The sequence below is a fragment of the Pezoporus occidentalis genome, unplaced genomic scaffold (genome assembly GCF_034315485.1).
Source record: "Pezoporus occidentalis ecotype Australia unplaced genomic scaffold, CSIRO_AGI_Poc_V1 ctg192, whole genome shotgun sequence".
Taxonomy (NCBI): domain Eukaryota; kingdom Metazoa; phylum Chordata; class Aves; order Psittaciformes; family Psittacidae; genus Pezoporus; species Pezoporus occidentalis.
In genome coordinates, this window is record NW_026913771.1 from 492,318 (window position 1) to 505,589 (window position 13,272).

Here is a 13,272-nt window from a genome sequence, read left to right on the forward strand (position 1 = left end):
AGAGGGAGGCTGCGGATCCTGCATATTTGCTGGGGCCTCAGCAGAGCCCAATAGTTAATCATTAAAATATGCTTATATGTAACTAATCTCTGCAGGACAATGAACTGAGGAATTATTTAGTGCTGTTTAAATGGGTCATAGTAGTCACTATAATAAGTGTGCCTCGAGCCAATGGGAGCTATCAGGCTCCTATAAAAGCGGGTGGGGAAGAAATAGCAGCTGGTAGGAAGAGATTGCGGAAGATCCCATGCGTGTCCTGAGCTGCATCTCGGAGCCCTCCCGACCTGCCTGAAACCAGGCTCTGGGCTGAGCCCTTCTTCAAACACTGCTGATCCCACTGGGGTCAGTGGCTGCGGTGGGAGGGACGGGGTCTGCCTGGAGCCAGCACTCGCTGCCACTCAGCACGGCCCATGGGGACCAGCATCGCCTATTTAAGGCTAAAAAGGTGAACTTCAGCAGTGCTGTGAGTTGGGGGTTGCACCACTGGGGCAGGGGTGAGAGGGATGCTCTTCCATGGGGCTGGTTTTGGTGAAACCCCATTTGGGTTTGCACGTTTGGAGCTGTGGTGGTGGTAGCAGCGTTATCGGGGTGTTATCCTGTGGGGACAGGGACACGCAGCAGCGGGGGGTGCTGCTGCCAGGGTTTTGCAGTAGCTTTGTAAAGGAATGGGATGGGGAGAATGAATGGAAATGGGTTTTAGTGGACTTTGATCGGCTTGTGAGAAGGATTCTAACAGCAGGGTGCTCTGTGAGCTGCTCCCAATGGCTTCTCAAGTCCTGTTCTTCAAGCACAGTGCTTGGCTCCCAGCATTCCCACTGGGATGTTTTGGCTTTATCCCTGGTATCGTTCGCAGCCCCCCAGGACCGATGCATCAGGTGCTGTTGGTGAGCACAGCTCAGACCCTCCAGCATAGCACTGACCACGGCTGGGTGAGGATGTACCTGCTGGAGGGAGAAGTGACGCTGAGCTCTCTGCAGCCTTGTTGCCTGCCTTGCAATACCCAGAGAGGTGTGAGCTGCAGTGATTTGTAGCCCCACAGTACAGGCATTTACCCCTGTGGCGATGCACGCCGCTGCCCTGGCTGCCAGCCCTTGGATAAGCAGTAAATCCCAGCATCTCCAGACATCAGTTTCATCACTTTGGGGCTGGACCAAGTGAGCTTTGAAGGTCCCTTCCAACCCAAACTATTCTCTGATTCTATGATACTTGGTTTTTCTCCCTTCTTTTAGTTTCATCATATTTCATCTGCCTCTTTCAGGGAATTTTCTGTCCTTTGTCCAATTTGAAGTCATGTACAGTTGATTTACACCAAACCTCACATTACATGAAACTAGCTTTCAGCTGCCTTTTCCCTGCTTGCAAGTAACCAAATGGGTGCAAAGAGTTTCAGAGGTAATCGTGGCTGCCCCAGCTGCTCTCCCATCCAGAAAATAAGGAGCACAGCCTGTTTCCTGTTAAATTTTGCTGGTCACATTGATTTACATTGTTTGTCTCGTGTTTTATGGCTTCCAAACTGATGTTGTGTTAAGCTGGCTGGAGTTTAGGCAAGAAATCAAATGCAGGCACTGGCAGGCTTCCTCACATGCGTTCATGAGGGTTGATCACATCATAGTCACATTTTCTTAGTCACTGGAGGACAAACAGCAGTGCTGCCTCGCTTGTGTCCTTTCTGGTTTGTATCGGGGCAGTGCTGGTAAAAGGAGCTTGGCATTCAAACTGTGGGGCAATGCAGGCTGCAGAGGGGCTGCATCCCCCCTGTGCCATGGCTGGGTGCTCCTCCGGTGCTGGTTTGATGCCATGGGGTGTCCCCTGCCTTTATCTTAGCCCATGAGCTTTATCTTTTATCTTATATTCTGCCTGTTGAGGAGGGGAGTGAGTGTGGCTGATGGGCACCCAGCAGCCAGCCAAGTCCATCACACCAAACCTATGCTTTGGGGCATTAATTCATATATATATATATATGTATGTGTGTGTGTAGGATAATGGAATACCTCAAGTTGGAAGGGACCCATAGAATCATCAAGTCCAACTCCCTGCTCCTCACAGGGCTACCTAAAACTAAACCATATGACTAAGAGCATCATCCAGATGCTCCTTGAACTCTGACAGGCTTGGTGTCATCAGTTCTAGTGTATGTATCTGCATACTATGCATATATGCAAATGCATTTCAAGCAAAGCAGGATGAGTTTCTCCTTGCACAGGGCGTGCTGTTGGGACTCTGTGCAGGTGAATGGGACTGTGTATTGCTGCTGCTGGTGGTGCAGGTCAGTGCATGGATGGCTTTCACCCCAGGCTGGCTGGCATGGGGAGGTTGTTCACACAGACACAGCTGATCTGGGGGGATCTGGATCCCCAGTGGGTCGCTAGCATCGTCCTTGCTGCCTCTCAGCAAGTCTGTGCAATGGGCTGTGGATGTGGCCACAAGGAACCCCAACAAACCCAACTGCTCCATCCGCTGCGGGTCAGTCAGAGGCTGTCTGCAGAGCAAGGCAGGGATTTCAGCCCAAAGGAGCCCAAAGTGTTTGGAATCCGAAGGACTGGATCTAAGGGAAAAAGCTTCTCACTGTTCACATGAGTGAGGAAAGGTTCTTGTTTCGTTTTACAAGTGTCAGCAGCACGTTGGATTGGGAATTCTGCCATTTCTGCACCATTTTTGGCAGAGAAAGTCTCACTCTTTTCCTTAGGAAAACAAGAAATAGAATATTCCTGTCGGATGGAATGTGAGAGAAAGTGCAGGAGTTAAGATTAGGGAAGGCATCCACAGAAATCCGCAGGTTCCTATGGCGATAGGTCGGACAGCACTCAGCATTAACTAGAAATCATCTCTGTATGTGTGTGTATTTGGGAATAGCGGAGGAGCCACATGGGGGGTGTTGGAGCTGGAGGGGTTGAGCGAGTCCTGATTTTGCCATTTCTATTCCCTGTCTCTCCATTGCAGCTGGAAAACCGGTGTATTGACGCTGCTCTCTGATTGACTTACAAGTGCTGCTGCAGGGACACAGGTACATTATTTGCCTTTGCTGGTGCACATTTGGGTTTCCTAAGGCAAACCGAAGGGGTTGTTTCTTGTTGTGCCCTGGGGTTTTCACACCAAGGGGCAGAGCTTCAGGAGGTCATTTCTTTGGTGCGTTTCACTCTTCTCTGTGCTGCTTTTTGAATGTAACATCTGGTTTATGGTTGAGGGGGATGTTAGCCGGTGGCTGGAGCTGGGAACAGGGAGAAAGGAGGTCTGGGTTTCATAGCTTGTCTACAGTGAATTTACAGTCCCATGCAGTGGGTGAAGGTTTCAGATGTCTTCGTGCCTTCAGGTTCTCTGCTCGGCTCTCCTGGCTCCCGTCACCTCTCTGATGAAGGTGCCACCTCTGTTTTTTACGGGGGCTATTTCCCTCCTTGTAGCAAACGCAGCAGCACCTGAGCGAGCCCAGAGGGAGCGTTCAATGCCGAGTTCCCCTTTTGAAAGGCCACCGTAAAAGTCAATGATTGATGGAAACCAAACAAGAGTGAGCTCTGCACGAGGGCCTCCCTCCCTATTGACTGCTCTCCCAGACTTTGGCCTGGGGGCTCCATTTCACAACGTGCCTTGGGAATGAAAAATGGGGCTAAACTAGGATGTTTTCAAGCAACATCACGGTTCTGAGCTGTTCAGCCACTGCAAACAGGGGGGTCCACGGCCAGGGTAGGGTTCTGGATCCAGCAAATGAGCCTGCCCCCAAGAGCAAAGGGGTTTTATTTATCCTATTTTTAGGGTGTTGTGTTTCCCTCCTTGTGTGCCCCCAGGAAAGGAGCCAAACTGGGGTCGCTGGGCTGATGCTGCCTGGTGAAGAGCCTGAGAGCAGCCCTTGTGGAGGGAGACTTGGGGTTTGAGTCAGTTTGGTTTAGCTGACAAATCCAGCCCACCCATAGAGGGGTGATGGAAACAACTGCACGTCCAGAACAGCCAGCCATGGTGGGGATGGGATTTACATGGAATCATAGAATGGTTTAGGTTGGAAAGGACCTTAAGATCATCCAGTTCCAACCCCCTGCTGTGGGCAGGGACACCTCACACTAAACCAGGTCACCCAAGGCTCTGTCCAACCTGGTCTTGAACACCACCAGGGATGGAGCATTCACAACCTCCCTGGGCAACCCATTCCAGTGCCTCAGCACCCTTACAGTAAAGAACTTCCTCCTTATATCTAAATTATGCAAATATATATATATAATATGTATATATATATAATTTGGAGATATATATATCCAAATTACACACTGTGCTTTGTCTCATCTTTAATAGTCTCACCTTTAAAAGAAAAAGGCTGCTCCGTGCCTGGTTTCACTGGCAGCATTAACAGTGTTCTTTATGCAGTTTGAAAGCTGCTTACACTTCCATATCCCATTGCAAGCTCCCCAGACAGTGAAGGGATGAGTGACAGGCTCGCTGCTCTCCCCTCAAGCACTCACTGCTCTCAAAAGGCCCGTGCCTTGCACTGGATGGAGATGCCAATGTATTTAGGTGATGGGATGGTTTTGCTTCCAGACCTAGTGGCTGCAAGAGCCAAGTCCTGCGAGAGCAGCCAAGCTGGCTGTGCTGCACTCATTGCAGACTGCAGCCAACGGCCTGGGCATGGAGTGTTGTGGCCAAGGTGAATTCACTGATGTCTCACTGCCACCATCGCAACCAGAGGTTGTGAAAGGCTTTGAACAGATGCAAGCGGAGCTGTGTCGGTGGCAGTGGGGTTTTAGGGGGGTTTAGGGTTTTTTGGGTTGGTTTTGTTTAGATGTCGGGGGTTGTGAGCTGCTCTTTCACTTCCTTGTGCTGTTCTCCAGACACAGATGAGATCATTTCTTGTATCACTGGCATTATAAATAAGCTAATGGGTATTTAGCTCATTAAGTCAGCACCACATTTGCTACTGCTTTACAAACTCAGGACTTAAGCCTGCAAGCTGCTGAGCATCTCAGCCATTCAGATTTCATGGGACAAGAAATAGCTTATCCCTCTTCTGTTGAGGCCTGCCGTGCTGCTAGCGGTGCTTTCCCAGGCAGACACCAGTGGATGGGAAGGATGAAGGTGCTGTGCTGAGGATGGGCTATGCAGGCACAGTGGGGCTGTGAGGAGCATCCCTCCTCTCTAGTAGATGAAAGCCCAGCGCTTTGCTCCCTGCCTCCTTGTCCAGCCATGCGGAGCAGCTCGGCGATAGCCACCAAGAGCATCGCACGTCACTCAAAGCAAGCACCTTCAGCAGCATGGGAGGGCTCATGTGAGACTCTAAGAGCTCCAGCTTAGTGAATCCCTGTGATGCTGGATTTCCCCCCCCCTTTTTTAGGGAAACCTGAAGAAAGGGAAGGAATTGGGCTTGTTCTCGGATGTTCCCGTGCCGGAGACAAGCGCTCTGCCTGCGCACGTCCATTGTGCCACATAGGCAGCTGTCTGCAAGCCAAGGACAGGGGGAGATGCCTAGAAATGTAAGGGAGGAGAGCATTCACTGCTGCTCTGTGAGTGGAAAAACAGCTCCTTCTGTATTTACTGGATAGCGAGGACTGCCTGGAAAATCCCAGGAACTCTGCACCTCCAGAGGCTCCTGCAGCTGGGGAAAAGCAGTCTCCCCATGAAATAATACATGTGATGCCTAAACCGCCTGTGAGAGCAGGGGTGAGCACTGCGTGGAGGTGTTCCCAGCTCTGGAATCGTTTCTCCAGGCACATGGAAAGAGCAGTTCTCAGCTGCCTCATTTAGAAAGCAGCAGACACGAGATCAGACAGAGGTGGGGGAATATGGAGCCATTCATCACAAAGCGCTGCTTTATGGGGTCAGAGCGGAAACCACCTTGCTCCTCTCTGAGCCACAAGCGGGTTGCAGTTGGGTCACAGCTACTTGATAGGAAGTCCCTGTTCTCCTGACTTTGATAATGGCAGTTTAAATCCTCCTGAACTGGTGCTTGCAGCAGAAAAGCCAGCCCTGCTTGATGATGAGCGCGGCCCTGCTGAGGTTATGTACAAGGGTGATGCTGTGTGTGCAGGTTGATGGATCCCTGCGCTGATCCAGAGGCTTTTTGTGGGTGATCGCTGAGAATGGCACCTTCCAGGTCCTGCAGTGATCCCCAGGGCTTGGTTTTGCTGGGTTTGGCTGTGCAACAAAATTGTATGGCTATCAAAAGTGCCCCAGCCCCTGAGCCCATACTCCATGTCCGTTCCTCCATCCCCCGGGGCAAACCTTGCACTGCCAACATGATCGGTGCAGGAGGCAGGCAGGCCAGGAAGATAATACCAGTAGCAGAGAAAAGCAATAAAGATGAGTGTGCCCCTGGGAACCACAGACAGACACCAGCATCCTTCCAAGTTAAACTGCATCCTCACTGGGCTCGCAGCTGACAGCTCTGCTCTGCTCCTAAGACAGACTGTGGTAGGGGCAAGGTATGATTCTAGGTGCAGAAACATCTATTCAGTAGAAACATCTTCTTCTCCTGCTGTGAGGGGATGCAGAGGAATGTCATCAGCTTAATGGCTTGTGGGACCTGTTTTCCCTGTACTTGTGAACACAGTCCTTGGATGCTCTCCTCCTCTAGGGATCATAAGTCTTCCCTAGCTGGGTCGTTTTGGGTCTGTCTGCAGTTACAGACACTGCTGTGATCCATCTGCAGTGGTGGGTGCCAGCTGCCCCCATTGCTCCCCATCCTGCCATGGTGTGCAGCCAGGAGTGGGGTATTCCCATCCCTTGCCCCTGCTTCTGGGGGCTGGAGTAACCCTCAGCCCAAGATCTATTTAGGGCATCACAGAGGCTGGGATGTGGAGAGGGATGCAGCCCCGTGGTCCTCTCCTGGCCAAGGACCCCACTGAGGACTTGAAGGTTGTGCTGATTTAAGAGCTGGCAGTTTACTTTGTCGGTGAGGTGTTACATCCATCCTTTCACCCCTACCAGAGGGCAGTTTGTCCATATTCATAAAGACAGTGATAACAGGATTGACTTAAGCATGGCTTTGACACAGAGCCAACTAAGCACTTAGGGAAGAATGGATGCTCAGTTGTGCTCTGGGCTGTGAGACAGCACAGGCACACGTGGGGCTTGGGAGTTCTGAACTACCTCTACCTAAAGCCGGATGAATTTCCCAGAGACACAGGACAAGCTGAAATCCAACCCCCTTGCGCTGTGCTTCATCGTATCAGCTTCCTCCTCCAAATCCCTCTTTCCCCTCAGTTCACTCTAGAATGGATCTATCCATAGAAAACCTTCTATAACAGAGGTAACGGAGATGTTTTGAGGCAGAAGCAACAGCTGAGCCTCTCTCCTGGCTTTCCAAACTCCTTTAGTGAGTGTGGGGCTGAAAGCCATGAGCCTGCTCCATCTGCCTCTCACTGTGACAGCCAGCCAGCAATGAGCAGGGTTGTGCAATCCCTGCCGAGGCATTCAAGGAAAAGGAATAATATTTAACAGTCCTGGCAGGAACATGCCCAAGGCAGAAAGTGCAGCTGGGCAGGGCCAGAGGGAAATTCTTTGCCTTCTTAAGGTTGGGAAGGTGGAATTAAGGTAAAATACTCTTGCATGAGGTCCAAGATACCGAAATGAGCAAACTTCCTTTTGCTTTTAAACATCTCACCTGAGCTGAGTTCAGGAATACTCTTGGGATGGAATTGGTGTGAGGAAAAGCATTGGAAGTCCAGGGAGGAAAAAGGAAAGAGACCTGGTTCTGACTCTGAATGTGCCAGACCTCCAGCTAGCGGAGGTCAGGGCAGCGCTGCTGGGGACTGCGCTCGCTCAGGCGCTGGTCCAGCAGTGACTTGGATGCTGTGTTTGGAAAGATGCTGCTCATCAGGCAGCCCTTGGTACCAGCAGCACAGTCTGTCACTGCTGCTGGAGCTGTGATAGTCTGCATTGCCCAAGGCTCTGCCACCAGGCACTGCACCCCTGTGTGTCCTGGACCCAACAAGTGGAGGGAGCAGGGATGCAGCCGCCAGGCTCGGTCCCTCCAGGCAGTGATGTCCAGCTGGTCTCTGATTTGAAGCTGTTGCTCACATTTGGAACTAACATGAAAAAAAGGCTTAATGGGAAGCTCCTAAATGGCTCCAGCTTTCAGGAGTCGGGACTACTCTTCATTCCTCCTCCTCCCACCAGCAGTCCCAGAGCCGCTGGGTAGTACTGCTTTAAAGCATGGGAACAATGGGAAACCATGCCACTGCTGAAGGAAAACTGGACACAAAGCAGGAGCAGCCACCAGGACCCACTCCTGTTCCTGTTAGAGCTCAGCAGACCCTGAGTGTGGCCCTGCAGCATCGCCCAAGCTCCCCCTGACTGAAGCTGCAGCTTCACTCCTGGGCTCATCCTTCATCCCGTGTGTGCGGCTGAGCCCCAGCAACGAGGAATTATTCCTGAGCTTCAAGGAACAAACCAGGAGCAAGGCAGCAAGGAGCAGCCAATGGAAGTGTCAAACAAACCATGAGCAATTAAGTGCTATAGCTTCTTGTTTATCCACCTGCAACAGCAGCTTCATGGCTGGGACTTCAGCTCTGTCTCCAGTGAGACTCCACATGATGCAGTATTTGATGGGTTATTTGATCCATGGCTCCCTGGGTGAGTGATGATTAAAGGGCCCAGCATGGGGCACCCTCTACTTACAGTAGCTCTGTCTGCTTTGTGCATCCTTTCCCTTGGAGAATGGCATTTTTTCCTCCCTGGAGGCCCTGTTTGATTGCCACAGATTGGAAGCCTTTAAAAGGGACTATCTGTGTGAGTCACAGTTAAAGCCACAAAAGAAAAACCAATAAAGCAATCTGAAAAGTGCTGTTTAATGGATTGAGGCAAACTGACTGGAAACAGGATACAGACTTTCATCTTTAAATGGTTAGCTCAAATCCAGCTGCATTCGGGAGCAAATGACATTTATTCCTCATCAACAGCTCAGAGAAAAGACATTTGAAAGGGATTTTACCACCTGAAAGGAGCTACTGCTCTCTCTGTGCTCCCAGCACCTCCCTGAACACGTCTGAAAGCCTTACGGGTGTTAGGTACTCTTGAAACTCAGTCTTTACAGGGCAGAGCTTTTCCCACCATGAAAATACAGTCCTGAATGTAGGTATCTGCTCATACATCTGCCTTTGCTTCATTTTCATAGCAAATAAGTGCCTTCACCCCTCTCAATAGCGATGCTTCTCCATCACCTCAGTGAAGCAGGAGCCATGGACTAAGTGCTCATCCATATCAGCTCTCCGGGCAGCGCTGGCAGCGAGTGTTGGCTCATCAGTATCAGTGAAAACCACATCTTGACAGGCTCATAAAAGCCTTATGACACTGCAAGGGCTGTGAGACACGGGGTAATGGGCTGTGATTAATTCTCTCATCCTGATGGCATCGCTGTCAGCTCAGGGCTGGGATGATGGCAAAGCCCAGCTGGTTATCTCCCCAGCTGCGCAGGATCTGTCTGTCTCTCCAGGAGATGGGTCAATGAGTCAGACCTGACCCTAGAGCTTTCGGGATGAAAAGGGATCTCTTCCTGTACAGTGGTTTCCATCAAGGCCTCACTGCTGGTGCTGTCTCCCAGCCCTGGTGTCCCCAGCCAGCCAAGCCCTCACTGAGTCTTGTGGCTCCCATGCTGCACTGTCCTGCTGCAGTGACACAGAGATGGCTTTTCCCAGGCTGAACTTTGGGCTGGCATCATGTTAAATCCCTTTGGCTGACTTTCTTCCCCCTATTTGGCAAGCAGAACAGATCTGGGGAATATCCCATGGGATTGTTCCCTCTGATCGACCCTGCAGCTGCCCTGACTTCTCTGCAGGGTGTTTGTCTGCATGCAGTGATGGCAGCTGGGCCAGGGCTCCCGTGTGTAAAGAAGAAATATGTTTTCTGTTTAATTCAGCCTTTACGTATCACTATGTTAATGTTAACAAGTAAAATTCAACCTATTTTCCCACTTTTTAGGGGAAAAAGGAATAAAAGATCTCTTTCTGCATAGAGCACTGAGAAGGAAGCAGTTAGGCTGACCTAAGGCTAGTGTTCATTAGACGTGAGTTAATGTGTAGATGAGTTTCTTCATATGGCTACACCTCCAGGGGCAAAGTGCTGGTGTGAATCATTCCCCCCCCTTGCCTGGCTGCTCACCCAGCTGTGGGGCAGGGGAGTTGTGAGATGTGCTGCAGCTGGCTCAAGCTTGTGCTCCAGCCTGATGCTTTTCCAGATGTGTGCGCAGCTGTGCACGTGGTGGGCACATGGCTGGCGCTTCCCCACTGCTGCAGAACAGGTGTGCAACAGCAGAGGAGACCTGAGCTGCGGGCCAGGCAGTGCTCCCTGCCGTCCTGCACTGCCTCGTGCCTGTTAAAATGTGTAACTGTGGCTTTTCTCCGCTTCTGGGACATTTGTAGTGCTGCACTTAACACCCAGGACAGAGGGATCATGGGGTTTGGATGGTTTCCAGGCAGCCAAGAAAGCTGATGCCATCCTTGCCTGTACCAGCACCAGTGTGACCAGCAGGGCCAGGGCGGTGATCATCCCCCTGTACTGGGCACTGGTGAGGCTGAGTCTTGAATTCTGTGTTCTGGGTCCCTCACCACAAGAGAGACATTGAGGTGCTGGAGCAGGGCCAGAGAAGGGCACAGAGCCGGTGCAGGGCCTGGAGCACAAATGTGATGGGGAACGGCTGAGGGACCTGGGGGGGGGGGGTTCAGTCTGGAGAAAAGGAGGCTCAGGGGGGACCTTATTGCTCCGTACAGCTGCCTGAGAGGAGGATGGAGCCAGGAGGGGCTGGGCTCTGCTCCCAAGGAACAAGGGATGGGACAAGAGGAAACGGCCTCAAGCTGCCCCAGGGCAGGTTTAGATGGAGCTGAGGAACAATTCCTGCCCCAGAGGGTGCTCAGGCATTGGAACAGGCTGCCCAGGGCAGGGCTGCAGTCACCGTCCCTGCAAGTGGAGACGAGGCCTCAGTGCCATGGGTCAGTGGTGGCCTTGGCAGCGGTTGGACGGGATGAGCTTACAGGGCTTTCCCAACCCGGCTGATTCCATGGTTCCAGACCGGGCTCTGCAGCCCCTGCCCGCGGGCAGCGCTGGGGGAGGGAGGCGTTTCCCTGTCCCAGCTCTCCGACGTTCAAACCTTCCCCGTCCCGTCCCCCCCCCCCCAGCTGTTCCCGGCTGTGCACATCTGCCCGGCACCGCTCCGCGCCCGCGGGGCTCCTCCAGATGCTCACGTGGCGCCACCGCCCAGATGTGCGCCCCGCCCGCCCCAGCTGTGCCACACAGCTGTTTCCCGCCACGCCCCGCCCCCGCCCATAGGCCCCGCCCCCTCAGCTGTCAATCTTCTGCTCGGGCCCAACCGCGTCCCGCGACATATCGAGGCCCTCGACCAATCAGGGCGTGGTTGTGATCTCCATGGCAGCCGCAGCCGCGCGGCTCAGGGCAGGCGGCGGCGCGGCCGCTCCGGGTCTGGGTCCCCGGTCCCCGTCCCCCGTCCCCTGCGATGGTGCCCGAGCGGAGCCGCGGCGGAGGACGGGCGGCAGCGCCGCTGCTGCTGCGCGGCTCTATCCCGGCCCTGGCAGCGCGGGGCCGGCGGCAGCGCAGGTGAGGAGCCGCTGCCCGCAGCGCACCTGAGGCGGGAGGCTCCGACGGGGCAGGCCCCGGGCACGGCCGTTCCCCCCCCGCCCCAACCTCGCAGCCCCGACGGCAGCCGCCGTGCTCCGCCCTGCCCCGCCCGGCGCTGGGGCGGCCCCGGTGCCGCCGGAGCCGTTGGCTTTGTCGGCCGGGGTTGGACGGCCGCGGCCTGAGGCGGCGGCTGCGAGCGGGTCGGCGCTGTGGCCGTGTCCCTTCAGCGGCCCGGGTGGCGGGGACCGGAGCGGGGCGCTCCGCTGTGCGGGCATCGCAGCCGGGAGCGCCCGAGGATGCGCGGCGGGACCGGGGAGCTGCTTCCCGCTGGTGCCGTGGCGGGGTTCAGTGCGGATCCGAGCCGGGTAAAGGGGCAAGTTTCCGTGCGGGCGGGAGGACCCGCGCGGCTCACGGCTTTGTTCGGCGGCGGGGGAGGCTGTAGGCACCGCGGCGGGGCAGGGGGGGCACGGATATAGACCCACAGTGCTGCGTGTGTGTCTGCGAACAGCGGAGAGCGGTAGTGGTGTGCGAGCGGCTCAGCGGCAGACCTAACGTCTCAGCTGGAAGGGGTTTTCCTGGTGCTGTCGCTGGAAGAAGCCATTTGCATGTGATGGTGTGAGCGCGGTTTTGTAGGTCTGTATCTTTACCGTTAAGCAGTTTGATTCAGTGGAGTACCCTGTATAATAACAGAGTGCTGGAATCCGCCTGAGGAGGCACAGTGCAGGTAAAAGTGCACAGAAGAGGAGCTCATCTGTTCATCAGTGCGTGCTGCTCTCTGGTTTTCCCCTCTTTTAGTTAAAACCCAATCCGTCCATTTAAAGAGCTAGAAGCCTGTGTGTTGCCATTAAAATTCCTCTTGTTGAATTGCTCTCCAGTAGTAACTGTAGTGCTTAACAGATACTGTGTATTCTTGCGTAACTGGGAGCATGTTGGTAACTCTCTTTTGACCATTCAATATGCAAATCCAGATCATTTACTGGAGGTATTATATATGCGGCTGCAGCAGAATGTTCTTTGTTTTAATTAGCTGTACTTTTAAACTCGTTTTAGATGGCTTAAATGTTGAAAAACCTGAAAGTGCTGAATTTTGAGGCAGTTTGGCATCAGTTTCGGGTCTGCTATGGTTTGCTTCTCTGGAAAGCTTATGAGTGTTAGTAGGTCCAGAGAAAGCACAAGTGCTTCTGACTTTCTTTACACACACACGTACATATATACGTGTGTATGTCTGTATATCTAGTGGAAGATCATGAAGAAAGCTGTCTTTTGGGGGGTGTAACTGGTAAATGGAAGGGTTACAGCTTGCTGCATCTTTTACTATTGATTATATGAGAGAAAGGCATAAATGTGAGCACTTGTTTTTTTACTCCTTGTAATGTGATTGCAGTAGAAACTGTGGGGTTATTACACTGTTGTATGTGGTCTCCCCCAGTACGGAAACTTGGGATTCATCAAGCTTTAGGTTAAAAAACAACCCCCCAAAGTAGGTTCAAGGGGAATGCAAATCTGTGAACAGCATTCCTACTTATGAACGGTAAGGGAATGTTGTTCACACATCTGCATTCCCCTACACTAATTCTGTCCAACTTTGTCCTATCTGCTTGTCGAACTGCTCTGCGTGAAGACGGGCTTCCCGAGGTTGAGTTGGCTCTTTCATCTCAGCTGCTTTCTGGCAGATGACTTACTGCTTAGTCCTTTGTGGAAATGAGTAAAAGCTGCTTGTTCTGTTTT

General features: G+C 52.8%; 1 protein-coding gene across 9 annotated transcripts in view; it reads left to right on the forward strand.

The window, feature by feature from the left end:
- Window positions 1-131: 131 nt before the first annotated feature.
- Window positions 132-13,272, forward strand: part of TPST1 (tyrosylprotein sulfotransferase 1) — a 40,599-nt gene continuing 27,458 nt past the window's right edge. For 4 of the 9 annotated variants that reach the window (XR_009964460.1, XM_062617071.1, XM_062617077.1 and 1 more), the window contains exon 1: window positions 11,333-11,523. Coding sequence is in view for 1 of the 9 variants with exons in the window: in XM_062617080.1 (XP_062473064.1) it covers window positions 11,423-11,523 (101 nt within the window). In the remaining 8 variants the exon portion in view is untranslated. Of the gene's footprint in view, window positions 464-11,326; window positions 11,524-11,805; window positions 11,910-13,272 lie in introns of those variants that run through there. The other 5 variants (XM_062617072.1, XM_062617074.1, XM_062617080.1 and 2 more) reach the window with 5 other exon arrangements.